Source organism: Cololabis saira, chromosome 6, assembly GCF_033807715.1.
Source record: "Cololabis saira isolate AMF1-May2022 chromosome 6, fColSai1.1, whole genome shotgun sequence".
Taxonomy (NCBI): Eukaryota; Metazoa; Chordata; class Actinopteri; order Beloniformes; family Belonidae; genus Cololabis; species Cololabis saira.
The window spans coordinates 234362-262026 of NC_084592.1; the positions used below are offsets into that span (position 1 = coordinate 234362).

A 27665-nucleotide genomic window follows, 5' to 3' on the forward strand; every position below is an offset into this window, starting at 1 on the left:
AAACAGCTACGACCAATGTAAGAGGTTTTGTGATCTGTAATGTAATTGGTTTCAAGCTGGTTGAACTGGTGGCTCATTTGGTGTCCAGCTTAAACCAGCTAATGTCATTCTGGGTGTAGTGGAGAAACTGATAGTAAAGTTCAGACTGGGCACTTGTTCAGGGTTTATCACAAGGCTCACGCCGGGGTGTCGGCCAGAACATCACTTGAGGCCACAATTCAGAGTATGTGGGGAAATTAAAAGTTTAGAGGTTGATATGCTTTCAGTTTACTTTCCTTTAAAGCAGCACACAGACAGTTGGAGCTTACACTGAGTGTGGATTTCTACAAAAATATTAACAAAAAAATATCATTAAACACTCATAATTACAACAGAAGTGAATAGAATTATGTTTTCTCACTCAATAAACAGAAACTCAAAACACTCATTACTCAAATATATGTAGCCGTGTAGTGCATTACTGCTGGACTGGACTGGAGCCTCGGGAGCTGCGTTCTGGCCTGTGTTCCCGAATTGAATTGCATTAATTCAGATATAATTTTCCACTGATGTGAGATAGTTCTCAAAGCTGGCCTAAGTGTTACTTGTTTTCATTCGAGTGTAACATTGTTGTTACTTATGTTGTGAAATAAGTAAAAAGTGAAGCAGATTTTGACAGTAGCATGTTGTTGCTGATTTTGGTCACAAGGTGGCAATATTGACTCATATCCAAGTATAACATTTGGTATTTTTCTTCCAAAGATTTAGTTCCTTCAGTGATTTTTAAATAGAAAGGTTCTTGATATAGAGGTTGGTAGAGGCAAAAATTGTACTCAAGTAAAAGTATTGGGTGATTTTCACCCGACGTTAGTGGTTGAGAGTATACAACTTTCGGGTGGATTTTACCCGACGTTAGTGTTTGTGTATTATATCAGATGATGTTATTACCATACTTATTGCCCCATATCATGCACAGCTATTTCCTGTCACAGGCTTGGTGACTCTGGGAGACAAAAGGGAGATCCCACAGGTGATGAAAGAAAGAAAAAATTGCACACCAGGTTCCAATGCTTTTCTTTTCACCAAAGAACTAACGTTGGTGTCCTTCCTCCCTGAAACAGTTTCAAAAATGAAGCCTGTCCTGCTCCTGCCATACATGCACAAACAACCAATACAAGCATAGGACCCACTCCCAAGCCCTAAATGATTCTCCAATTTTTCACCAATTTTACAGCTTTTTTATAGGGTTGCCCAATGATACCTTTTTTTCATTTTTTGTGACATTGTATAAGGAAAAATTAAAGAAAAGTACCTCAATGTATTGTTGTACTTTGATATGTTTTGATGAGAAGTATTTTTTATGTGGTATATTATATTGGGTAAAATATAGCCGACGTTAGTGATGGTGTTTCATGAAATGACATTGGTGTTCTAGGGTTAATATTGTTAGCAATATTGTTTTAAAGTAAAAATACTCTTACTTGAGTCCAATTTTTGGCTACTCTACCCACCTCTGGATACGGGGGAGAAAAGTGCCAAGAGAAATGTGTTCTCTAGAGTCAAATATTATAGGTAGAACTCAATTTCTCTGAGAGCCCTTTTAGAACCTTCTTTTTTGAGTGTGATGGATATAGGTGAATAATGACATTTATATCTGCTTTTGTGTTTTATATTAGATCAATCAAGACATTCTACAGCTTCTTACAGAAGAGAAACTCTCCAACTACATTCCAAGATATGGAGACCGTGTCTTTGCGAAGAATTGGAAGCCATTATCCTCAACTGAAAGTAAAGGAGATACAGAGCAAAAAAAACAAACATTAATAAATAGAATAAGAGAAAAGATGAGACTGCCATCCACCTCATCAGCCACAGCATCCGGCAGCTTTAACTCCAAGACTGCACTTCTTGAAAATAAGAATGCTGAAAAGAAGACAAGGAGAATAGAACTTGGCTGGTTGAACTACCAACATTCTATGTACAAACAAGTAAGAAGGCCAACTGGGGGTGGAACAAGAGAGATAGTTGTAAGCAAAGATTATACTGTATCAAGCATTATGGAAAAAGGGAAAACACTATTTTTCCCCAATGGTACATCACCAAAAGGCAAATTAGAAGACTTTGAGTGCATGCTTTCTGTCATTGGTTCTGAGGAGCCCTTGAGGGTAGTGTCACAGTTGGAAGTTTGTTAGAGCAAACTAATCACAAGATGCTGAGAGTATACCTCTGTACAAAGCCAATAGATTGGGGTGATTCTCATCTTAGTGATGCAACAGCAGACATGCCCCTTTCATCTGACACATCCAACATGCTAGGGCCAGCTACACATGCATCGTCCTCCTCATCCAGCCCGTCACTGTTCTCCTCCAGTCCTGTCAAAAGATCTCGGTACGGCAGTAGACTTTTCTCTTGGAGCAATTCCAATACTACCTCAACACTCCAAGCTCCTCCTGCTTCTCACACATCAAGTCAGCCTCTTATAGATATATCCAGTACTTTTGGAGGGCAGATGCATCATTCCACCCATGGGCGCAATTTCCACTGGGGACAGGGGGGACATGTCCCCCCCACTTTTCAAAATCATGTTTTTGTCCCCCCCCACTTTTTATAGTTTACTACTATACTACTAGTAAACTAACGGTAGGCTCAGCCTGTAATTGCGAATCATCAAGACACCAAGTGCTAAGGTACTGACGGCACGGCGGCACAGCAGCCCCGCTCCCCCTCCTCCCTCCGCTCTCCCCTCACTGCTGCTCAAGGCTGATTTATGGTTCTGCGTTAAATCGACGCAGAGCCTACGGCGTAGGTTACGCGGCGATGCGCACCGTACAGTGCGCGTCGCCGCGTACGCCGTAACCCTACGACGTAGGTTCTGCGTCGATTAACGCAGAACCATAAATCAGCCTTCACAGACAGACAGCCAGGACGCGGCGCAGAAATGAAGAGGAGCCGGCAGCTCAGTTTAAAATCCATTTTTGCTATTAGTACTGTTACTTTAGAACAATATTACTCCAGTAAAAGTAAAAAGAACTTTGCATTAAAACTACTCTTAAAAGCACAATTTATCCAAAACCTTAATCAAGCAAATGTAACTGAGTACTACCCACCTCAGGTTATGTGTGTTGTATAGAGTATGGAAAGCACATTTTCCCTCTGCTGACCCGAAGAATGCAGACCCAGCATTTTCCCAAAACGGGCAAAAAAAAAAAAATGTAAAATTTCGAAAAAAGTAAATGGATATTAAAATTGTTTGATTGTTCGCATTCACACACACATAGTCTTACAACGCCACACTGCACATCCACGCTACAGCTACACGCACAAATTTGCCGTTCCTACTTGTGTCCCCCCCACCTCTGAAACTAAAGTTTCGCCCTTGATTCCACCTGGTCGAATGCGATGGTTGTCCCACATTGTCACAATGGTGTCCAGCTCGTTCTGCAACACAAAAACGTGAGGATTTCAATACATATGATGAGTTCTTTTGAAAATGAGTACATAGCACCATCATTGGGAAATGCAGGATTCAATATGATTTTTTTTATGCTACGGTGGAGTTATCAGCAGAATAGTTACAGTGCTCTAGTTTCCTAGATTGAGCCATAGTCTAGTCTATATCAAAACCATGGGAAGCTCCACTTCAGCAGGGTTACATCATTTCTGTGGATTAAATGCTGTAGTGTCAAAAATATAACCCATGTAGGTCTGTTATGTTAACCCACTATTAAACTCTATGTTACCATAGTGTAGTTATATGTTAAAATAACAATAATGAAAGCATATGTTTCTGTCAGGGATCTTCTAGCCCATTGTTACAGTTTTTCACAATTGTTTAAACACATTTTTTGGAACATCAGACACAATGTGCACAACCTGAAACTCATGTTTCAGGTGGCTGAACCAATCCTGCTGAACTCCAAGCACATTTACTGCTCTAGACTCAAATTCCCATTCCATACCACACATTTCTCACAACACCACACACAATTCCCAATATCCTGCACACTCTTCCTGAATTCCCCCTCTTGCTGTTCACACAGAACACACAGTCAATCACATTTCTAAACTCCTAAGGCTGTTGTGCAATATGTAATCAGAAATTTGCCATTGAATTCATATTCATTGATGAAGCGGGGTTCAACCTTGTAAGAAGAAGGCGCCGAGGGAGGAATATCATCGGCCAGCGTGCCATCACAGAGGTCCCTGGCCAGCGTGGAGGGAACATAACAATGTGTGCTGCCATCAATCAAGGCGTCCTCCATCACCATGCCACCCTTGGCCCCAATAACACTGCACTTCTTCTAGCATTCCTGGACCAGCTCTACAATATCATTGTCCAGCCAGACCAGATGGAGGACACAGAGGGGGTCAGGTTCGTTGTTATCTGGGACAATGTCAGTTTCCACCGGGCTGCTCTGGTCCGTGAGTGGTTCAGGGTCCATCCAGAAGTTGATGTCCTATATCTCCCTCCATACTCTCCCTTCCTCAACCCAATTGAGGAGTTTTTCTCATCCTGGAGATGGAAGGTATGAGAGAAATCCTCAGACACGGATCCCACTGCTGCAGGCCATGGAGGACGCATGTGGCGATGTCACTGCTGAGGCCTTGCAAGGCTTCATGCAGCATTGTAGGAGATTGTTCCCCCGCTGCTTGGCCAGGGAGAACATCGCCTGCGACGTGGATGAGGTCCTGTGGCCAGCCAGGGATGAACGGCAGGATGCAGTCTAATACTTTTGTTCGGTTTCTATTTTCTGTCAAGTTTTCATCCACAGCTTGCTGTGATGTCAGTGGACTGCACATTTTGAGTCCAAATACTGTAAAATATTATTTGTTGTTACAGTAAAAAATTGTGTGTTGTTTTTTATTTGAGTAGCCTATACATAAGAATACTATATGGTGATATATTACATCCAACAGCTGAAGGTGTAACACTGAGGCATTCATCTAGTGCCGTGATTCCCAACCCCCGGTCCCCGGACCGGTACCGGTCCGTAGAGCCGTTACTACCGGGCCGTGGAAGGGCTTGTGTTCCGATCATAATTAGGGCTGCAATGATTCGCCGACGTTGTCGACAAAAAAGCGATAATCAAAATTGTCACCAGACGTTTTTTTCCCAATGGAGTGAGGCATCTCACTTCACTTCACTTCATACAATCTCTGCCGAGAGCAGCGCTGCACGACAGGGTCTCAGCAGCTTTTCTTTTTTTTGCGTGTCAGCGCAGTTGCGGGTAACAAAACTTGGCACTGGGGGTTCTAGGATTTTTCTGAAACAGGGGCCATTATGGGGCCAAATGTAACCTTCACGGGCCAACAGTATTAAGCCCCTTTCACATAGAGGGCGCAAAGCGGGACCGCCGCCGGCTTTCCCATTCATTGTGTATGTGCTGCCGCAGCGCAAGAGTGGACCGCTCTGCTGGCGAGCTTGGCGGCGCGAGAGAGGCCACCTGCCACGGGCGTTTCACCTGCCTGCGTCTGAATTGAACATTTTTTAATTTCATCGCGCTGTGAGGGCATCTCGGTGCGACCAATAGGAGGGAAGGTGGTTGTCATCCTGCTGAGGACCCACTCCCCAGCAGGCTGTCAAACTGCTCCCTGTTCAATCTGAAGTAGACCTGGTCATCATGGAGCTGTAGCTCCAACGAGCCTGGATTCCCCCAAATCTTCTCAAGTCTTCTCATGAGGATTTCATGGACCCTCCTTGCTGCTGCTGCTCGTCTCCTCCTCAGAAGAACTAAAGCCAGCATCCCCCCTGAAATAAAAACGGTCCAAATCATCCCCCCCTGAAATAAAAACGGTCAGAATCATCCCCCCCCCCGAAATAAAAACGGTCAGAATCATCCCCCCCCCCCGAAATAAAAACGGTCAGAATCATCCCCCCTGAAATAAAAAAAGTCCAAATCATCCCCCCTGTAAAACTGCCATCCCTCCTTTCCATCCCTTATGTCATTTCATCAATGAATGTGGTTTTACTGCTATTTCAACATTTGGAGTCATCACCAGAAAAATAACACCAGAAAAATAACTCATTTGACAATTTTCACCTGTTTCAAGTCAATTTTCACTTGAAATAAGTAGGAAAATCTGCCAGTGGAACAAGATTTATCTTCTCATTACAAGCAAAAAAATCTCAGATTTTTCTACTTATTTCAAGTGAAAATCTTTGAAAAAAAACTGTTGTTTTTTATTTACTTTTTGTATGAACAGCAGCAAAGTTGAATAAAATATCTATTTGTCATTGAAGTACCCATCTTTCTCATGTTTATTATCATTTGCCACATAATTAAAGCAACCTCATACTAAATTTAAGAAAACAATTTTTGCATTTTTTTGTCATATAATTTCATCCAAAACTTGTATAAATCGAAATGTGTTTCTTTGAGTGGCAGCCCTGTCATGGCTTGGCGGACAATAAGTTCTGGTACCCGACCAGACTGAACAGCGCCATGCACAGGTGCTGCAGGTTAGGTACAGTCAGCTGCAGAGATGAGCGGACCTCAGCAAACCTCCATCAGTTTCTTTACTGGTTGTTCGAGTAAAAGAAATGGTGATGAACAAGTAGAAAATCCTACCAAAAAGAAAAGCAAAAGCTTTAATCGCAAGTACGACATTATGTATATAAAATACGGATTTGTTGCAACGGGCGATTTGGAGGCGTCAAACCCACTATGTATTTTATGTGGAGAAACGCTCGCCAACGAAGCAATGAAGCCATCCAAGCTTCAAAGACACTTAAATACAAAACATCCTTCTCTCAAAGACAAACCAGTGGATTTTTTCAAAAGGAAAAAACGTGAGTTAGATTTGCAGAAGCAAGTTTTAAAGGCCACAACATCAGCTAACGTCGCTGATGATAGCCTGCATTTTAAAATGCATAGTTTTTTTCTAAAATGTTTATTAAAATTGACATAAATTGTCAACCGGTCCCTGAGCTTTTTGTTTATACTTCTGCTGGTCCTTGGCTCAAAAAAGGTTGGGAACCCCTGATCTAGTGTCTTCCATTCATACTATAGTGTCTTCCATTCTGCACATCAGTGTTCAGTGGGTGCTTAGAAATGTCTACTCAAATGATGTATGTGTTTGGCATTTGAGAAGGAAATACCATTTAGTGAAGAGTTAACACTGTTTTGAGGGTAGAGTGTGCTTTTGCAAGAGAAGTGTAGGATTTTGCATTTTGTGTGTGAGTTTTGTCATTTTTGTTTTGAGAAAGTGAGGTAGTCTATCAGGAAATGTGTTTGAACAATTGTGAAAAACTGTAATAGAGAAGCAGAGCAGGAACCCTGCTATATTTAGAAATAAAATGATGTTGCATTTTAAGAGTGGCCTTTAATAATAAGTGCCAGGATATCAGGATTATTCAGTGAACATTTAGGTGGTTGGTAGGCAATAAATCAAGATAGACAGTCAAACATTTACAACATTTCAATTGATAATGATAAGAGATGTCACCCTGCCAATGTACTGTATTAGAGACCCACAAAGATCAAAGCCAGATTCATAACTGATGAATACACATAAACAGTAAAAAACACAAATAAACTGATTGATTTATCCTCTACTTGTGAAACAGCTTGTGTAAAGGACCATATTGAGTCATAATTTACTTAATTGATATATTTTTTCTTTATGATAATATTTAAATGTGCCAAATAAAAATAAATAAACAAAATTAATATTTTTTTAAATTATTTCTCGATATCAGTTTAACAGAAAACATGGGAGCAGCAATCAGCAATGGCAGATCTTGTTTCATCTTCTGTCGCATTTTTTCTCTGGATTTTTGGTTGTGATCCTATAAAATATGAGGATATGCTTCTTTGGATTCTTTTAATTTTTTCATTCATTTGACTGACTGTATCTTTTATTTTGGCGGACCGGAAGTCGGACTTTTGGAATACAAGAAAATCCGGTTGGTTTTCAAAATAAAACTGCTTTCTGTGGGCGCGACTCCCTCCCGGTATCAAAATCCCAGCACAAGCAGAATGAACACGGACTGTGTATTTTGGTTGTTATTACTTGTTAATAATTACGATGTAATGGTGAAAACACTTTGGGTGGGGGGGATACATTTTGTCCCCAGTGCACCGAGGATAAAAATAATTCAGCAGAGGGTACGACGTGTAAACCAGAGGGAGCGGGGGGGGTCTCCACCGGCAAATCGCACCACCATGGTCGTAATATTATGAGAATAAAGTCATAATATTACGAGAATAAAGTCGTGATATTTGTTATGAGTGGATTCTATTATAGGTGTGACCGCTAGATGGCAGTAGTGGTTTAGTTATCAACGTACCGTGCGTTATTACGGGGTTGAGCAAGACTGCATGAAGACACATGTATGCTGTACGGGAGTTAATAAACCAAGTTATTGTTATCAACACGGCCTCATCCTTCAAGCACGAACATTACATGGTACCAGGAGTAAACTCTACTAGACGAAATGGATTTAAAACCACCGGACAGTTTGAAACTGACGGGGAATGTCGACGAGAACTGGCGCACCTTCAAACAGCAGTTTCACCTGTATGTTGCCGCTATGGGACTTGAGACGAAGCCGGAGGCAAGAAAAATAGCGCTACTGCTGACGATAGCAGGGCCACAGGCCATAGAAGTATTTAACACGTTCGTGTTTGACAATCCTGGAGATAATGAAAAGTTGGATGTAGTGCTTGGTAAATTTGACGCTCACTGTTCTCCGAAGAAGAACGAGACGTACGAGAGGTACGTGTTTCGGTCTCGTACACAGCGGCAGCATGAGCCCTTTGATAGCTTCCTGACGGACTTGCGGCTGAAGGCGCAGTCCTGCAACTTCGCGACGTTGAAAGACTCCATGATCCGGGACCAGATTGTCTTCGGTGTGGAGGATAAAAAGATCAGAGAGAGGCTACTACGGGAGATGGAGCTGACGCTGGCAGGAGCCATTAAGATCTGCCAGGCGAGTGAGCTGTCCCAAAAGCATGTGAAGACGTTCAGCGAGATGTCTGCAGTCGCCTGGGCGCAGAGCGAGGGCGCAGCAGCGGTTGGAGCAGTGTCGTATCAGCGGAGACGGCGCGCACAGACCCGGCCTGCACAGCAGTCGGAGGACATGATGATAAACTGCAAGCGCTGCGGCTCACAGCACAAGTTTAGACTGTGTCCAGCGTTTGGTAAGCAATGCTCCAGTTGTCAAGGCAAGAATCATTTTGCTAAACAATGCTTCTCCAAACGGAAAGAGGGGAAGAAAGGAAGAACTGTAAACATAGTAGATGAGCCTGATCTCAGTGACACGTTCTTTGTTGGAATGGTGAATTGTGAAAGTGAACAAATAAATAAACCAGACAAAGTAAATGATGTCAACAGAGAAGATAACTGGATAGCTCCTCTAATGATAAATGGGACTGTAGTCACCATGAGATTGGACACTGGTGCAAAAGCAAATCTGATTAGCATATGTGATGTAAAGGCAATGGAAAATAAGCCACAAATAAAAAGAAAAGAGTCTGGACTGAAAGACTACAATGGGCGGCCGATCAAATGTTTGGGCACATGCAGGTTGAGTGTCACGGTTAAAGGGAAAGTGCACGACCTATTCTTCTTCGTTGTGAATGAAGGACGCGAATCACTTCTGGGTGACAGAGCCTGTGAAGAACTGGGGCTTGTGAAAAGAGTGTATCGCATCATCCCAACCATAAACCCAAAAAATGACTCTATGGACACAATCGTTCAGAACTTTCCAGATGTTTTCAAGGGTTTTGGTGTTTTACCCTTCACGTATAAAATAAAGTTGAAAAAAGGTGCCCAACCAGTTGTGCATGGAGCACGCAGAGTTCCGGCCCCACTGAAAGACGGCCTAAAGAAAGAACTCGACAGAATGATCATGCTGGGGGTCATCAAAAGGATTAATGAGCCTACAGACTGGGTCAACTCAATGGTCATCACTAAGAAAAAGAATGGTGAGTTGAGAATATGTATGGACCCCAAAGATCTAAATGAGAGCATAAAGCGTGAACATTATCAAATACCGACACGTGAAGAGATCATCAGTGATATGTCAGGTGCAAGCTACTTCACAAAGCTTGACGCCTCACAAGGCTTCTGGCAGCTGAAACTGGACGAGAGCAGCACAAAGTACTGCACCTTTAATACGCCCTTCGGCAGACACTGCTTTCTCAGACTGCCTTTCGGAATAAAGTCAGCACCTGAAATATTTCACAGAGCGATGGAGCAGATCATCGAGGGCTTGGATGGAGTTCGAGTCTACATTGATGACATCATCATATGGGGATCCACAGCCCAAGAGCACAATGAGAGACTGAACAGAGTTATGGAACGCATACAAAAGTATGGACTGAAACTCAACAAGAGTAAATGTGAGTTTGGTGTTCAGGAGATCCTGTTCTTAGGAGACAAGCTGTCTGCACGTGGTGTCCAACCGGATCAAGACAAAATACATGCAATACAGAACATGCCAAGGCCCACCGACAAAACAGGTGTGCTACGCATCATGGGGATGGTAGGATTCTAGATAGGACTAGCTGTTAATATCCCTAAAATATATCAGCACGATAACTCCTATCGGACATGACTGTGGGGTGGAGTTTGGACAGGATTGCGGGGCACCACCAAATCTACACGTCATCAGTTGTGTGCCTTGTCTTCATCAGGTGTTTCGGCCTCTTAACACAATACACCCTCTTCCAAGGTTGGCCTGCCACAGGCTGATCAGACCTGGGTGTGTGTCATATGGTGGCACCCCGTGGTCATCAGCCAGCCCACGTTGCATCCCTCCGTTTCAGCCACAGCCAGTGACTGCTCCGTTCGGCTGCTTTGGCAAGTTCTTTTATTGCCTTCCGCTGGGCCTGTCCTCTGATCCCAACTTCCTTCAGGAGCCGTGTGGTGGACCTGGCTACAAAGCCTCGGCAGCCAACCTCCACTGGCCACACCTTTACGTTCCATCCCCGCGCCTCAGCATCAGCTGCTAGGTTAGCATAACGCAGCCTTTTCCTTTCGAATGCTTCGTCGATGTTATCCTCCCACGGGACAGTCAGCTCCACAATGAAGACACGCCGGCAGGACTTGGACCAGAGGACCAAATCTGGGCGCAGGTTGGTTGCTGCGATTTCTGGCGGGAAAGTGAGCCTCTGGCTGAGGTCTACCCGCATTTCCCAATCCCGGGCTGTGTCCAGTGGGCCTGAGTTTGGAGGTGATGGCTTGGCTCTCCGTTTCTCCCCTTCTCGGACGAATGTTGTCTTCCGTGGGAGGGTGGTCTGGGTTTTGAAAGGCATGGCGTTGATGGTGACCCTCTTGTCCTCAAGTTCGGCAGCCAAGCACTTCAACACTTGGTTATGGCGCCAGGTGTATCTTCCTTGAGTCAGGCTGGTCTTGCAACCCACCAGGATGTGTTTGAGGGTTGCTGGGGCTGCACACTGCAGGCAGGCTGGGTCCTCTCCATACCAGAGATGTAGGTTGGTTGGAGAGGGCAGGACATCATAAGTGGCTCTGATGATGAAGCTGAGCCTATTAGCCTCCATGCTCCACATCTCATTCCACGTGATTTTCCTCCTCTCCACACCCTCCCACCTCATCCAGCGTCCTTGCTGGGCTTGGGAGACTGCCTTGGCACACCTGGCTGCCTCCTCCTGGTTGCGCACCTCCTCAACCACCATGTGTCGCCGTTCAGACGGAGTAGCCTTTTGCCAAGCGGGTGTTGTTGCTTCCAGGCCAAGACCCCCTCTGCCATGTTGGACTCGTCCCACTATATCCCGGTGTCTAAGGGTGGTCTTTGCCACTGCTACTGCTGCAGATGGTTTCCATTTCCTCCCTGTTGCCAGGTTTGGAGCCGCATCTCTGACGCATGGGTCCCGGGATTCTGTAAGAGTCATTTCCACCCTTGTTTTGGCACATTTGTACTCCTCCACCAGGCTTGAGATTGGAAGGGAGAGCGCTCCATTGCCATACAGGCCTATGCTGGAAAGGCATCTCGGCAGTCCAAGCCACTTCCTCACTTGGGCATTCACCAGTCTCTCAAGCCGATTGACATGAGATAAGGTGACCTCATAGATGGAAATTGGCCACATGAGGCGAGGTAGCAGCCCAAACTGAAAGCACCATAGCTTCAATTTTCCAGGGAGAGCAGTGTTGTTAATCTGCTTGAGGCCGCTGATTGTATCCTGCCTGAGTTGTTCCACCTGCTCAGAGTCTTTAAGTTCTGCGCTATACCATCGGCCAAGGCTTTTGATAGGCTTCTCCAGAACTGTTGGGATTGGCTGGTCGTCAACATGGAACCTCGCATTGGTGAAGTAAATTTCATAGGGAAATTCATTCCCAATCTGACAGCGAAGACATCGTGCATACGAAAGCTTCTGCACAGAGACTGTGAGTTCAAATGGACAGTGAAACATGAGCATGAGTGGCAAAATCTCAAGAACACACTGACCACAACACCTGTGTTGTCATTTTAGGACCACACGAAGAGGGTAAAAGTGTCCACAGATGCTTCTAAAGATGGTATTGGAGCTGTTCTACTCCAGGCTGAGGGTGAGCACTGGAAACCGGTAGCCTATGCATCCCGAGCTATGACAAAATCTGAATGTCGATACGCACAGATCGAGAAAGAATATTTGGGACTGGCGTATGGTTTGGAGCGGTTTCATAGCTATGTGTATGGCCTGCCGTCTTTCACAGTCGAGACGGATCATCGACCGTTGGTTGCCATCATCAAAAAGAATCTGAATGAAATGTCTCCACGGATTCAGCGGTTAATGATGAAGATGCAGAGGTATGATTTTGAACTCATATATACTCCAGGTAAACACCTGGTCCTTGCAGATGCCCTATCCAGAGCAACGTCAGGCGACAGTGTAAGTGCAACAGAAGTGGACATTCAGTGTCATGTGAACATGGGGTCGGCTGCACTGCCTTTGTCTGACACAAAATCAAGACAAATAGCTGAGGCTACAGCGAAGGATGCTGAGCTACAGCATGTCATGAGGAACATGGATGAGGGATGGCCGGCTGGTTCATGTCCACAATTTTACCATGTCAGAGGGGAGCTCAGTACTGTGGACGGTCTGCTGTTGAAAAAGGGCAGGATTGTTATTCCACAGGCTTTGAGAATGGACTTGTTGCACAGAATACATGAAGGCCATCTCGGCATCGAAAAGTGCAAAAGCAGGGCGAGGGAGTCAGTTTTCTGGCCCGGACTGAACAAAGACATTGAAACATTCATAAATAAATGTGAAACATGTCAGAAACACAGGAACAAGCAGAGCAAAGAGCCTATGGTGGTTGCTGAGGTGCCAACAGCACCATGGCACAAAGTAGGAATGGACTTGTTTCATCTCAGAGGTAAAGACTATTTAGTGGTAGTGGATTACTACTTAAACTTCCCTGAGATGGCGCTACTAGTAAGCTCTGCATCAACCTGTGTCATAACACATGCAAAATCTATCTTTGCCAGGCATGGCATTCCACACACTGTGGTTAGTGACAACGGCCCCTGCTTCAGCAGCAAAGAATGGCAGAAATTTGCAGTGCAATATGATTTCAAGCATGTAACGTCAAGCCCACACTATGCACAGTCAAATGGGCAAGCGGAAAAAGGAGTTCACATTCTCAAGCAACTCTTAAAGAAAGCAGCTGACAGTGACTCTGATCCGTATCTGGCTTTATTGAGCTACAGAGCAACACCTCTTCAGTGCGGCCTATCACCAGCTGAGCTGCTGATGAAGAGGAAGCTCCGAACGACTTTGCCAAGTCATGCAGACAACAAAATAAAGCAAAAGAATCCCTCAAAAATTGAACACAAGTTACGACAGCAGAAAATGATGCAAAAGTCATTCTATGACAGAGCAATCAAGCATCTTTCTCCACTGACTACCAACAACACAGTCAGGGTTGAGGATGCTGATGGATGGCGTACAAAAGCAACGGTTCTGCAAGAAGTTGCTCCACGATCATACGCGGTGAGAACTGAGGACGGGCAAATCCTCAGACGCAATCGTCGCAGTCTGTTAAAGATTCCTCAAGGGACTGTTGGTGAGTTCAGTGTAACCTGCGGTGAATCTCAGGTAATTCCCACACCTGATATGGACTGTGACATTGACTCTCACACACCTGCTCCAAGTGAACCTGAGTTAAGAAGGTCTACAAGAGAAATCAGAAAGCCTGATAGACTGAACTTATAGAAAAAAAAGAAAATCCAATATGCATGTTAAAAAAAAAAAAATGTTGAACAAAATGTATATTGATGGATGTTGTGAATGTGTTCTAAATGGCCTAGTATTGGCTTAGGTTTAAGTTAGCCTATCTGTTAGTTAGCAATCTGATAAGCTGTTTATACTGCATATGTGGCAGGGTTAGATTGCATGAGAAATTGTTTAAATAACTGACACAGCTAATGGATAATTCATGTTAAAACATTTTGTTTTGGAAAAAGGGGGATGTTATGAGTGGATTCTATTATAGGTGTGACCGCTAGATGGCAGTAGTGGTTTAGTTATCAACGTACCGTGCGTTATTACGGGGTTGAGCAAGACTGCATGAAGACACATGTATGCTGTCAAGAACGGGAGTTAATAAACCAAGTTATTGTTATCAACACGGCCTCATCCTTCAAGCACGAACATTACAATATTAGGAGAATAAAGTCATAAAATTATGAGAGTTAAGTCGTAATATTACAAGCAACATAGCCTGAACAAGATGTGACGTGACCAGTTCAACCTAACAGCAGGCTCGCACAACTCCATCAATGAAAGAGCTAAGCTACTGAAAAGCTCATTGATTGAGAAAAAATTACATGAGGCTAAATAAACGTTACCTTTACCTTAGCTGACCCAGCCGGTGGAAGTCGTGGCAGCTCGTCAGGCTGAGCTGAGGATGATCCGAACCAGTGCACGACTGGATCCCATAAATACGTCTTCTGTTATGACGAATTAATTCGTTATCACGACAAAAACATCTTTGTTATTTCGAGATAACGAAATAATTAATTCGTTATCACGAAAAAACGATTTTTGTTATATCGAGATAACGAAATAATAAGTCGTTATCACGAGATAACAGTGCAAAAAAAAGAAAAAAACAGTGCTGTGGCAGGATGAGGCTCGACTCCAGAGGTTGGTAAAACCAGAGACGTTCTATAAACCGAGACAGCCCACTAAGGTTCGAGTTGCTGTCTCTGTGTCACGTGACTGCCACGCCCCTTTAGGAGACCGGAAGTAGGTCCTGAGTCTATTGAGTCCTATGGGAAAAGTGAACGTGAGCACAGATTATTACCAATTCCTTCGCCCCATAGTAACCTAAGTAAATATGGGACCCATTTTTCAAAAGCCACAAACCTTCTGAAGATTCTGACACCAAAATGGCAATTTTCAGACCGACAGATTAGGAGAAAATTAACTTTGTTTGAGACCTGTCTCTGTCTGAGCAACACACTCTCGCGAGATTTGGCTCTCATCGTTTTCCCATCGGATAAAATTACGTTTAAAACTAAAATAAAACTAGCTTCTTTGCTTAATAATACTGTTATTTTTATTATTTAAGTATTTTTGGAAGAAAGTTGTACTGTATCTAGTGTTGTATGTTCCAAAACGATGTGGGGAGAGGGGCGGCCACGCCCACTTAGGAGACCGGAAGTGTATACAATTTCAAACCATTGCCAGTAACGGCAATGCGCTATCTTGTGTATAGAAGATCTTTGGTAAAACACGTCTTTATTCCGTGACAGCGGAATCCAACTGACCAAAAGAACTGTCAGTTGACAACTGTAAACAAACACACGTTGCTAAGCAACCAAATAAATGCTTGTGACCACGCCCCCTTCCATACAGTCCTGATGGGTGCGAGGTCCGTTATTGTGTCCGCCACACAGCCCCCCCCAGAACACCCAGAAGGTTGTCCTTGGAAGGGCCCATCAGTCCCTCACTGGTGGCTTAATCAGCCGACCATAACAGCTGCGCCGTCCTTGCTGTACCACCACAGGAGCATCAGTGTGAGCAGGATGCTGCGGAGAAAAAATAACAGTCTTCGGTGGTAAATTAGAACGTCCATCCTTTGCAGCATCGACAGGAGGTCTCAGTGGAGGGCGTCCACGACGGGGGACCTGGGCCGGGACCACAGCTTCATCCGCTACAGTGTGTGCGGGTTTAAGCCTATCTAGTGCCACGTGCTCTTTGCGGCCACCTAGGTCTAGCAAAAAAAACCTTAGGGCCTCTCTCGAGGACTCTAAAGGGGCCGTCGTATGGAGGCCGTAGAGGAGAGCGATGAGCATCATGCCGCACGAAGACAAACTGAGCCGACTTGAGCTCCGATGGAATGAATGTTCGCGGAAAACAGTGGTGAATAGGCCCCGGTGTCAAAAAACAATTTGATGCGAAGGGACCGCTTGCTGGGTGAATTTGCGGGGCTGAGCTTTCAGGCAAAAATTCTCCAGGCACACGAAGTGGCTGACCGAACACGAGCTCTGCGGGCGACGCATTTAAATCTTCCTTCAGGGCCGTGCGCAAACCGAGCATGACCCACGATAAGCGCTCCACCCAGTTACCATCCGAGAGCGCAGCACGCAGTGCTGCTTTGAGGGACCTGTGAAAACGTTCACAAAGGCCATTAGCTTGTGGGTGGTATGCAGTAGTACGGTGTACCTGCACTCCCAAAGCTTCTGCCAACGACGACCAAAGTTCTGAAATGAACTGGGGGCCTCTGTCAGACGTGATGTCAGACGGGACACCAAAACGTGAGACCCAGGCACCCAGGAAAGCACGCGCCACATCTTTTGACCCTGTAGAGGAAAGGGGCACTGCCTCGGGCCACCTGGTGGTACGGTCCACCATGGTGAGGAGGTGCGTGTAACCCTGCGATGGAGGAAGAGGGCCCACCAGGTCGATGTGGACATGGTCAAACCGCCTGGCTGGAATGGGGAACGGTTCCAGGGGCGCCTTTGTGTGCTGGTGAACTTTAGCCCGCTGGCATGCTACACATGCAGCTGCCCACTCCTTAACCTCCCTGCGGAGGCCGGGCCAGACAAACTTGGCCCCAACCAGTTTCACTGACGCCCGGATGCCAGGGTGTGAGAGGGAGTGTACGGAATCGAAAACCCGCCGGCGCCAGGAAACTGGGACCACCGGACGGGGCCGACCAGTGGAGATGTCGCAGAGAAGAGCTGGACCTCCGACCTCTACCGCCAAGTTCTCTAGTCTGAGACCGGTACCAGCAGACCTAAGAGTCGCGATGTCCTGGTCATCAGCCTGGTCAGCAGCCATAGCAGAAAAATCAACTCCCAGGTTTACAGGGCACACCAGCGCGCGTGACAGGCAATCGGCCACCAGGTTTGTTTTACCCGCGACATGCCGAATGTCCGTGGTAACCTCTGAGATGGACGCTAGATGGCGCTGCTGGCGAGCGGACCACGGCTCTGTCACTTTAGAAATTGCAAATATCAACGGCTTATGGTCTACATATGCCGTGAATGAACGGCCTTCTAGAAAAAACCGAAAATGACGGGTGGCGAGGTACAGCGCCAACAACTCACGGTCAAAAACACTATACTTTCGCTCACTGTCACGTAGTTTGCGGCTGAAAAATGCAAGAGGTTGCCAAACTCCTGCCACCCGTTGCTCTACGACTCCCCCTACTGCTATGTCCGAAGCGTCGGTTGTCAAAGAAATGGGGGCCGAAGGTGATGGGTGAGCTAAAAGTACTGCATTGGCCAGGGCAGACTTAGCATCCTCAAAGGCACTGATGCGGTCAGGTGTACAGTCCACTGGGTCACAGCCTTTCTTTTTTTGCAAGGCTCCATAAAGCGGCTGCAGGAGGTGGGCGGCGCAAGGGAGGAAACGGTTATAAAAATTAATCATACCCAAAAACTCCTGCAGCGCCTTAACCGAGGCCGGGCGGGGAAACTCTGCCACCGCTTGAACCTTAGACGGCAGTGGAACTGCACCCTGAGCTGAAATCCGGTGCCCTAAAAAATCAATAACCGGCAGGCCAAACTGGCACTTAGCCGGGTTGACAATAAGGCCGTGTTCATCTAGCCTCTGGAAGACCAGTTTGAGGTGTGCCAAATGCTCTTCTGTTGAGGAACTGGCCACCAAAATGTCATCGAGGTAAATGAACACGAACGTGAGGTCTCGCAACACAGAGTCCATCAGCCTCTGGAAGGTCTGCGCTGCCCCCTTCAGGCCAAAGGGCATGCGCAGAAATTCAAAAAGCCCAAACGGGGTAATTACAGAGGTCTTGGGCACATCCTCTGCTCTCATGGGAACCTGGTGGTAACCGCGTACTAAATTCACCTTAGAAAAGATGGTTGTCCCTGCTAAATGCGCGGAAAAATCCTGGATGTGTGGGACTGGATAGCGGTTGTGCACTGTGACGTTGTTAAGACGGCGAAAATCCCCACACGGGCGCCACGAACCGCCTGCCTTAGGCACCATGTGAAGCGGTGAGGCCCAGGGGCTCTTGGAGCGTCTAACTATGCCTAAACGCTCCATAGAGGCAAACTCCTCTTTAGCAATGGCTAACTTCTGTGTGTCTAACCGGCGAGCACGCGCAAACACCGGGGGCCCCGTGGTGGTGATGTAATGCTCGACGCCGTGCCTGGTTGTCGCTGTGGAAAAAATAGGTTTGATCAGCCGCGGGAATTCTGCCAGCAGACGTTGGAACACGTTACCTGCTGCTAAAAAACTAGCGTGTGCTAGCGGTCCAGATCCCTCAGTCTCACACGGGAAAGTCATAAAAGTCACTGCATCGATCAATCTGCGGTTTGCAACGTCCACCAGCAAACCGTTAGCACACAGAAAATCAGCACCGATGATAGGAACAGCAACACTGGCGATGACAAAGTCACTGTCGAACCGGCGTCCGTTGAAACAAACAGTCACTGACCGGGTCCCGAAAGTGGTGATGGAGGAGCCGTTGGCCGCGCTTAACGGTGGTCCGTTACCTCCGGTCGACCGGTCCGTGGCGGTTGGCGGTAGGAGGCTCAGCTGTGAGCCTGAATCCACCAGGAAACGTTTCCCTGATGCATAGTCTGCAATGAACAGCAGCTCCTGACCGCCGATCGCTGCTACTGAGCGCCGGTTTCCCGGTGGCTCCAACTGACACGGAGGGACGCAGCGTCTCGCCTTGGCGCCGAACCGTTGGTGGAAGAAACAGAGATCTGTCCCGCGTCGTCTCTGGGTCTTCACGGCAGCCACCACCGCTGGGTCTGCGTCCTCCGACGTCGATCGCTGGGCGGTTGTTGCGACGTGGTGAACGGCCAGACTCCGGGTAGCGATCAGGACTCGGTCGGCTTCCTCAGCCAAGCCGCGGTGGTCGCCCGTTACAAGGCAGCTGGAGTTCGCCAGCGCTGCGCGGACAGGCAGCGGCAGTTGGCGCAGGAAAAGATGGAAAAAGAAAAATCCACCATCGTCTGGGCCAAGCAGAAAAAGCATCTGGTCCATCAGCTCCACCGCCGACCCGTCACCCAAGCCCGGCAGGGAGAGGAGTCTGTCCGCTCTCTCCGAGGGCTGAGAGGCTGAACCTCCGGAGAAGCAGCTGCTTCAGCGCGGCGTACTTTTCCCGTCGCGGAGGCGCACAGAGCAGCTGCAGGGCGCGCCGAGTGGGCTGTTGGCCAAGGGCGACGACGACCAGATGATACCGGGAATCATCATCAGTGATTCCCCGTAGCCGGAAAAGCGCCTCGATGTGCTGGAACCAGGAGCCGGAGTCCTCCTGCCAAAACTCAGGGAGCCTCAAAACCGCAGCGGAACCTGCGGGCTGCGGAGGCTGATGAGATGAAGACGAGATGTCTTCTGTTTCCTCAAACATGTTCAAACAAGGGGTCACCAATGTGGCAGGATGAGGCTCGACTCCAGAGGTTGGTAAAACACGTCTTTATTCCGTGACAGCGGAATCCAACTGACCAAAAGAACTGTCAGTTGACAACTGTAAACAAACACACGTTGCTAAGCAACCAAATAAATGCTTGTGACCACGCCCCCTTCCATACAGTCCTGATGGGTGCGAGGTCCGTTATTGTGTCCGCCACAGTGCAAAAATAAAAAAGGGGCATGGCCGTTCTCGGCTTCTGTACTTTACAGTCCCATCTGCAATAATCATCTCTTTCTCCCAGCCAAATTAGATCCTGTCTTTGTCCAGTGGCAAAGGGCAGGATTAAGTAAATTCAGTGATCTCTACATAGATGGAACTTTTGCTACATTTGATGCTCTTTCCACCAAAATGTATGACAGTATCACATCACTCAATAAAGTGACACTTGATAAGATCAGAGCAGATTGGGTAGAAGAACTTGAAATAAATATCTCAGATGCAACCTGGGATGGTGCACTATAGAGCAAAAGGGCCAAGCTCATGCGCTCGCCTTGGCTTGATTCAGTTCAAGGTTCTCCATCGAATCCATTATAGTAGTCACTCGCTAGGATATACTGTCAAACATGTGAACGTTGTCATGTAGCTAAGGCCGACCTGCCCCATATGTTCTGGTCCTGTAATGAACTATCATTTTTTGACTATGATATTTCAAACCTTATCTGAAGCTTTTAGCAGATATCCAACCCAGTGCTGAAATGACTATGTTGGAGTCCCAGGGTAGGGTATATCAATGACAAATTAAATTAAAAATGTGCTTGCTTTTTCAACTCTCCTTGCCCGGGGGAAGAATCCTGTTGGAGTGGAAATCAGAACATACAGGACTGTCTCAGAAAATTAGAATATTGTCATTTTCTGTAATGCAATTACAAAAACAAAAATGTCATACATTCTGGATTCAGTACAAATCAACTGAAATATTGCAAGCCTTTTATTATTGCTGATCATGGCTTACATCTTAAGAAAACTCAAATATCCTATCTCAAAAAATTAGAATATTCTGGGAATCTTAATCTTAAACTGTAAGCCATAATCAGCAATATTAAAATAAAAGGCTTGCAATATTTCAGTTGATTTGTAATGAATCCAGAATGTATGACATTGTTGTCAGAAAAGATCAAATATTGCATTAGAGGGTTCCCCCAAACATTCCATGATACATCAGCCCCTCTGTCTTATTTTGAGAAACTTATGGTGCTTTTCCACTAGTACCTACTCAGCCAGACTCTTCGCTTCCCTCCAACTTCTTCTTCCACTTCTCCTCTGGGTGGTGAAAAAACAAACGAGGACGAGGCGTGCCGAGTAAGTACTAGTGGAGAAGCGCCATTAGAACCTCGGCAGAATAGATACAGAAAAAGTATCTAGTCGGCCAGCCTCCACCCGCCTCGGCCCGTAGTGGAAAGTGCAAGACGGTGCGTGGCGAGTAAAGGCGCGCTGAGTAGGGACTAGTGGAAAAGCACCATTAAAGTCCTCTGACTAAACTGAAAATTAGGCAGGAATAAATCCTTGTACCTCCTTGGGGACTCAGGGACCTCAGAAAACATGTGTAATGATGATCACATAAAGCAAGTAGCTTACTTGTACCGTCTTGAATATCCACTTTTTCTTTTATTTATTTAATTTATGTATTTTATTTATTCATTTGTTTTTATCTTGCATATTTTCATTCTTGAAACCTTTTCAGTGTAACATTTGTGCTTTTTGAGTTTATTCTCATTTAATTTATCTGTTTGCACTGGCAGTGTGTGGGGGGGGGTATATATATATATATATATATACCGTATATATATATATATATATATATATATATATATATGGTATATCTGTAACCAATGCTCATTTTCTGTAATAAAAACATGTTTAAAAAAAAGACTCTCCATCACCATTAACTAAAACCTGAAACCTTGAATAAAACATGGAAATGTGGAAAACAACTTTATTAAAACCAAAACCAGTTTTACACATAAAGATTTGAACCACAGCAAGGCTGGTGTGGTTCTGAAGTCCCGGGTAAAGTGTCCCCTGTCAGTCAGAAGAAGTCTACAGCTCTGGGTCTTCTCTTCAAGCCCTTTGAGCCAGAGTTCCTGGAGCTGGTGGGGGTCTTTATGGTGGTGGGTGGAGACTTCAGGACCCCACACTTGGGTTTCTGCTGTGGATCGAAGGGAATGCGTGATGAACCATGTGGACTCAACAGCAAGCTGCGATCTGTTTTCCTGAATTCTGCAGGACACAAAAAAAAAGAAAAAGAAAAATCAGAAACCACCTAGGACCCACCATCCAGTCCTGTCACCACTCTGAGGTTAAGGAACTTTTATCTACCCAAAAAAACAGTCCAGGAACCATATCAGGACTACCTGGAACCAGCAGCTCAGCTCCCAGTTGAACCTGATTTCAAGGTCGCAACAAGGACAGGATCACCTGATCCACAGGTAATGTCTGGAAACAGGAAGTAAGCTACAACATCAACATGAACCTGCACAGTCAATCATTAAATCATCTGATTTAAGTACAAAACTGGTTTCACGTCTACCAAAATCCTGATTCATAACAAAAAAAGACACCCCAGTAGCTTCTGCACGACTGAAATGTCACATGATGTTAGATTAAAACAAAAAGGTTAGAAACAAAAACATCAAAACAAAATTATTACATTATTCTATTATCAACGAAGAATGAAAACCTACAAATGATACCAAAGCCACGGCCATGAGATCAGTCGGACAAACTTTTTTTCTTTAAAGAAAACAAAACATAGAAGAGCAGGACTACAGGGACCGGTCTAGAGGAGCAGGAGAATGAACCAATATTCCTGAGCAACTGACTGAATCTCAATATAATACTGGTCTTAATATGTTGCAGAACTATAGTCATGTACTTCATGCAACAGCTAAAAAAAAAACTATTCTGAATCTTAAGAATGGGAATCGATTTTTGCCATTTGAATGGATCCCCAGGCCGAGTCAAGTTTTACCTAAGAGGGGAGTTCTGGGCGGGGCAGCTCCACACACCACCCCGGGAACAGGAACCGCGCTAGATTCAGGTGTTAAACACTGGGGTAAAAAGGGCTAATGTTACATAAAAACTGTCCCCTAGACTGACACGCAAAATGAAATGTAGGGAAATGTATTTATATGGAACACAAAAAGGAAATTCATTTGGGATTTTTATCATCTACCAGTCCACTTGGCAGGTGAGTCAAAGGTGAATGTTTGAAGCTGGTGGTGCATTTTTCCACCAATAGGAAGAGGGAGTCAGGGTTTTTGTTTCGGTGCATCGTACTGCCCCTCTAGACCGGTCCCTGTAGTCTTGCTCTTCTAGATTTGTTCTGTTTTTTTTGTGGCTCTAGTGGACCTTTATTCAAGTTGCAAACAGGAAGGGGGTAGAAAGAGAGAATGGGGATGACATGCAGCAAAGCTGCGCAGGCCGGGATTGGAACCTGCGACCGCTGCAGAACAGATCTGTTCTCATTCTTCTAGACATGCGTGTCTGACTGATCTCATGGGCGTGGCTTTGGATATGTAGTTTGATTCTTTGCTGATAATAAAAAATAATTATAATAATAATAATGTCTTGGTGTTTTTGTTTGTAACCTGTTTTTTGTGTCATGTGACACATTTCAGTCTTGTACAGAAGCTCCACCAGCTAGGTACTGCAGGTCTGGATCCAGGTCCTAGTGGTCAGGGGAGGAACTGCAGGTCTGGATCCAGGTCCTAGTGGTCAGCAGAGGAACTGCAGGTCTGGATCCAGGTCATAGTGGTCAGCAGAGGAACTGCAGGTCTGGATCCAGGTCCTAGTGGTCAGCAGAGGAACTGCAGGTCTGGATCCAGGTCATAGTGGTCAGCAGAGGAACTGCAGGTCTGGATCCAGGTCCTAGTGGTCAGCGGGGGGAACTGCAGGTCTGGATCCAGGTCCTAGTGGTCAGCGGGGGGAACTGCAGGTCTGGATCCAGGTCCTAGTGGTCAGCGGGGGGAACTGCAGGTCTGGATCCAGGTCCTAGTGGTCAGGGGAAGAACTGCAGGTCTGGATCCAGGTCCTAGTGGTCAGGGGAAGAACTGCAGGTCTGGATCCAGGTCCTAGTGGTCAGGGGAGGAACTGCAGGTCTGGATCCAGGTCCTAGTGGTCAGGGGGGGAACTGCAGGTCTGGATCCAGGTCCTAGTGGTCAGCAGAGGAACTGCAGGTCTGGATCCAGGTCCTAGTGGTCAGCAGAAGAACTGCAGGTCTGGATCCAGGTCCTAGTGGTCAAGGGAGGAACTGCAGGTCTGGATCCAGGTCCTAGTGGTCAGGGGAGGAACTGCAGGTCTGGATGCCTGCTAATGCCTTTAAAAGCTGGACCTTCTCTTTGTAATACTGCACCATGGTTCTGTACTCTTTTGCCTTTACTCTTTTGTCCTATTGGTCAGCAGAAAAACTGCAGGTCTGGATCCAGGTCCTAGTGGTCAGGGGGGGAACTGCACAGCTGGATCCAGGTCCTAGTGGTCAGGGGGGGAACTGCACAGCTGGATCCAGGTCCTAGTGGTCAGGGGGGGAACTGCAGGTCTGGATCCAGGTCCTAGTGGTCAGGGGGGGAACTGCAGGTCTGGATCCAGGTCCTAGTGGTCAGGGGGGGAACTGCAGGTCTGGATCCAGGTCCTAGTGGTCAGGGGGGGAACTGCAGGTCTGGATCCAGGTCCTAGTGGTCAGCAGAGGAACTGCAGGTCTGGATCCAGGTCCTAGTGGTCAGCAGAAAAACTGCAGGTCTGGATCCAGGTCCTAGTGGTCAGGGGGGGAACTGCACAGCTGGATCCAGGTCCTAGTGGTCAGGGGGGGAACTGCAGGTCTGGATCCAGGTCCTAGTGGTCAGGGGGGGAACTGCAGGTCTGGATCCAGGTCCTAGTGGTCAGCAGAGGAACTGCAGGTCTGGATCCAGGTCCTAGTGGTCGGGGGGGGGGGGGAACTGCAGGTCTGGATCCAGGTCCTAGTGGTCAGGGGGGGGAACTGCAGGTCTGGATCCAGGTCATAGTGGTCAGCGGGGGGAACTGCAGGTCTGGATCCAGGTCCTAGTGGTCAGGGGGGGAACTGCAGGTCTGGATCCAGGTCCTAGTGGTCGGGGGGGGAACTGCAGGTCTGGATCCAGGTCCTAGTGGTCAGGGGGGGGACTGCAAGTCTGGATCCAGGTCCTAGTGGTCAGCGGGGGGAACTGCAGGTCTGGATCCAGGTCCTAGTGGTCAGCGGGGGAAGAACTGCAGGTCTGGATCCAGGTCCTAGTGGTCAGGGGGGGAACTGCAAGTCTGGATCCAGGTCCTAGTGGTCAGGGGGGGGACTGCAAGTCTGGATCCAGGTCCTAGTGGTCAGGGGGGGGACTGCAGGTCTGGATCCAGGTCCTAGTGGTCAGCGGGGGGGAACTGCAGGTCTGGATCCAGGTCCTAGTGGTCAGGGGAAGAACTGCAGGTCTGGATCCAGGTCATAGTGGTCAGGGGGGGAACTGCAAGTCTGGATCCAGGTCCTAGTGGTCAGGGGGGGGACTGCAAGTCTGGATCCAGGTCCTAGTGGTCAGGGGGGGGGAACTGCAGGTCTGGATCCAGGTCCTAGTGGTCAGCGGGGGGGAACTGCAGGTCTGGATCCAGGTCCTAGTGGTCAGCGGGAGGAACTACAGGTCTGGGTCCAGGTCCAGATTGATCCAGATTGTCGGCGCTTGGGTCCAGCCAACATCTTCAGCACTTCTTCGGATGGGCATGTGACTCAAACACAGAGAGGGACCTCATCACAACAGGTGAGGTCTAGTCCAAATTTCCTTCGTACATCCGTTTAAAGATGCTGCTGAATTCGATGTCTCTAAATCTGCCTTCCCTTCCACGAAAAACTTTTTTTTAATGAAAATCTATGAGTAAAGAATCTGACATCTTGACAAAGCTGAATCAAAGTGTCCCACAGATGTTTGTCTGTTTCTGAAACTGAACCTGTGATGGTCTTAGTTTCTGCACTTTTACCTACAGACCAGAAACCTGGAGTTAGATTGTAAAAAGCTAAACTCCACTGAAACTCTGGATGCTGTTTAGTGTCTGAGCTTTCAAAGCTGTGAAACTATGGCGCAATATAAGGGACAAAATTAAGACTATTGTGTTAGCGGTGGTGTAAACATCCTTGTTGCAGGAGGCTGTATCCAGTCTGTTGATCTGATCACTGATAGGCCTGCACTGGTAGCTGAGCCGTCGCCATGGCAACGGGGAAGGGACTGCTCACGTTACTTGGACCAAGCTAACCAACAACTGGCTTGCTATATCAACTTGTATAACAAATTAAGAAAAATAACAAAAATTGCTTAATGGACAATGTTGCAATAAAGAAAAAAAAAACGAGTTAAAAATGTTATTGCCCAAATTGAATTTTGGATAAACTTTCAAGATCTCAAAATTAAAAAGAAAATTATAATTCAACGAAGAAGCTCGTGTATATTAATTATAAATCTGGACATTATTATTAGTTTTAGTCTGTCAGCCTTTGTGGGCTTTGGCACAACAGCTGCCGTAGTCTTAATTTTGGCCCTTATTTCCCACCCTATGAAAGAACTGCAGTTGAAGCACAAACCCCAGATGGAACCATCATTGCAGACACTGACCCAGAAAACTAGAGGAATCAGACTCCTGCTACAAATACACCTGAATATCTGTGGAAGGGGTTGGTTTTATCTAGAATAAACACTTACCGGCTGTCTTATTATTCTTCAGACCAAAGGTCACCTTCTTTGACTCTGACTGGGGAGTTTGATTCTTCTGCAGAACAGAAACAGATAAATCAGTCAGTTTGTGGTCAAATGTGAAACCAGTAGCCTCACCTCTGAGGTTCCTGCTCCACAACGTCTGTTCTGACACGAGTTCCTCTCAGTAACTAGCACGTTTATGTGAATAAATATGGAATTTAAAGGAGCATGAGGCAGGATTGAGGCAGGATTTATGGAAAAAAAAAAATCGTAAACGTTATCTAGTAATAATGTCAGATGAAGCGTTCCAAACTAAAAAGAATGAGCCCTCTAGTGTATCTCTCCGTTGCCTTGAACAGGCTGTGTGCTGCAAAATGTGCTGCAATGCTGGGGCAGAATTTCCCGCGCGGTCCTGCGGATGTGACGTCACATGACGCTGCATCCACGTTCTCCCCGTTCTCCCGTGCCGGCTTCACTGTTGGCTGCGGTACCCCCAACGGCCGTCGTAGCGAAGGGTGGCGCTAGAGAGTCTCATTTCTTAAAAGGAGCCTCATGCTCCTTTAAAGGAGCTTGAGGCCGGATTGTGGCAGGATTTATGAAAAAAATCCGTATACATTTTAAGTTTTCTAGTAATAATGTCAGATGAAGCGTTCCAAACCCAAAAGAATGAGCCCTCTAGTGTATCTCTCCTTTGCCTTGAACAGGCTGTGTGCTGCAAAATGTGCTGCAATTCGGTCCCGAATTTCCCGCGCTGGGCTGCGGATGTGACGTCACATGACGCTGCATGCACGTTCTCCCCGTTCTCCCGTGCCGGCTTCACTGTTGGCTGCAGTACCCCCAACGGCCGTCGTGGTGAAGGGTGGCGCTAGAGAGTCTCATTTCTTAAAAGGAGCCTCAAGCTCCTTTAAATAGCCAAAAACAGGCTAGTGTTGGTAGCATGTAGCAGCTGATTAGTATGGTGACAGTTTTCCTTGGCCTTCTCATCTTTTTACGATGTCTAGGCGTAGCTGCTTGGTCTGGGTGGAAATGGTCATTCCAGATTTATTTTTGTGTTAAAGCTGAGCTCGTATCATTGTATCAGGATTCATGGGACTAAACATGACCGGAATAATCTCTGCATCGTCTTCCTCCTGGATCTGGGTCACCTGAACAAACCCAAACTGAACC

The 27665-nt window shown here is 46.4% G+C and overlaps 1 protein-coding gene across 6 annotated transcripts in view; it reads right to left on the minus strand.

Annotated features, from left to right (window-relative positions):
- Nucleotides 1-21700: 21700 nt before the first annotated feature.
- LOC133445663 (ribosomal RNA processing protein 1 homolog A-like) overlaps nt 21701-27665 on the minus strand; it is a 30175-nt gene continuing 24210 nt past the window's right edge. For 2 of the 6 annotated variants that reach the window (XM_061722994.1, XM_061722992.1), the window contains 3 exons: nt 26505-26571; nt 22176-22257; nt 21916-22041 (listed from right to left, as the gene is read on the minus strand). In XM_061722994.1, coding sequence (XP_061578978.1) covers nt 22190-22257; nt 26505-26571 — 135 coding nt within the window. In that variant the 3' untranslated portion in view covers nt 21916-22041; nt 22176-22189. Of the gene's footprint in view, nt 22042-22140; nt 22258-26504; nt 26572-27665 lie in introns of all 6 variants that reach the window. The other 4 variants (XM_061722991.1, XM_061722993.1, XM_061722990.1 and 1 more) reach the window with 4 other exon arrangements.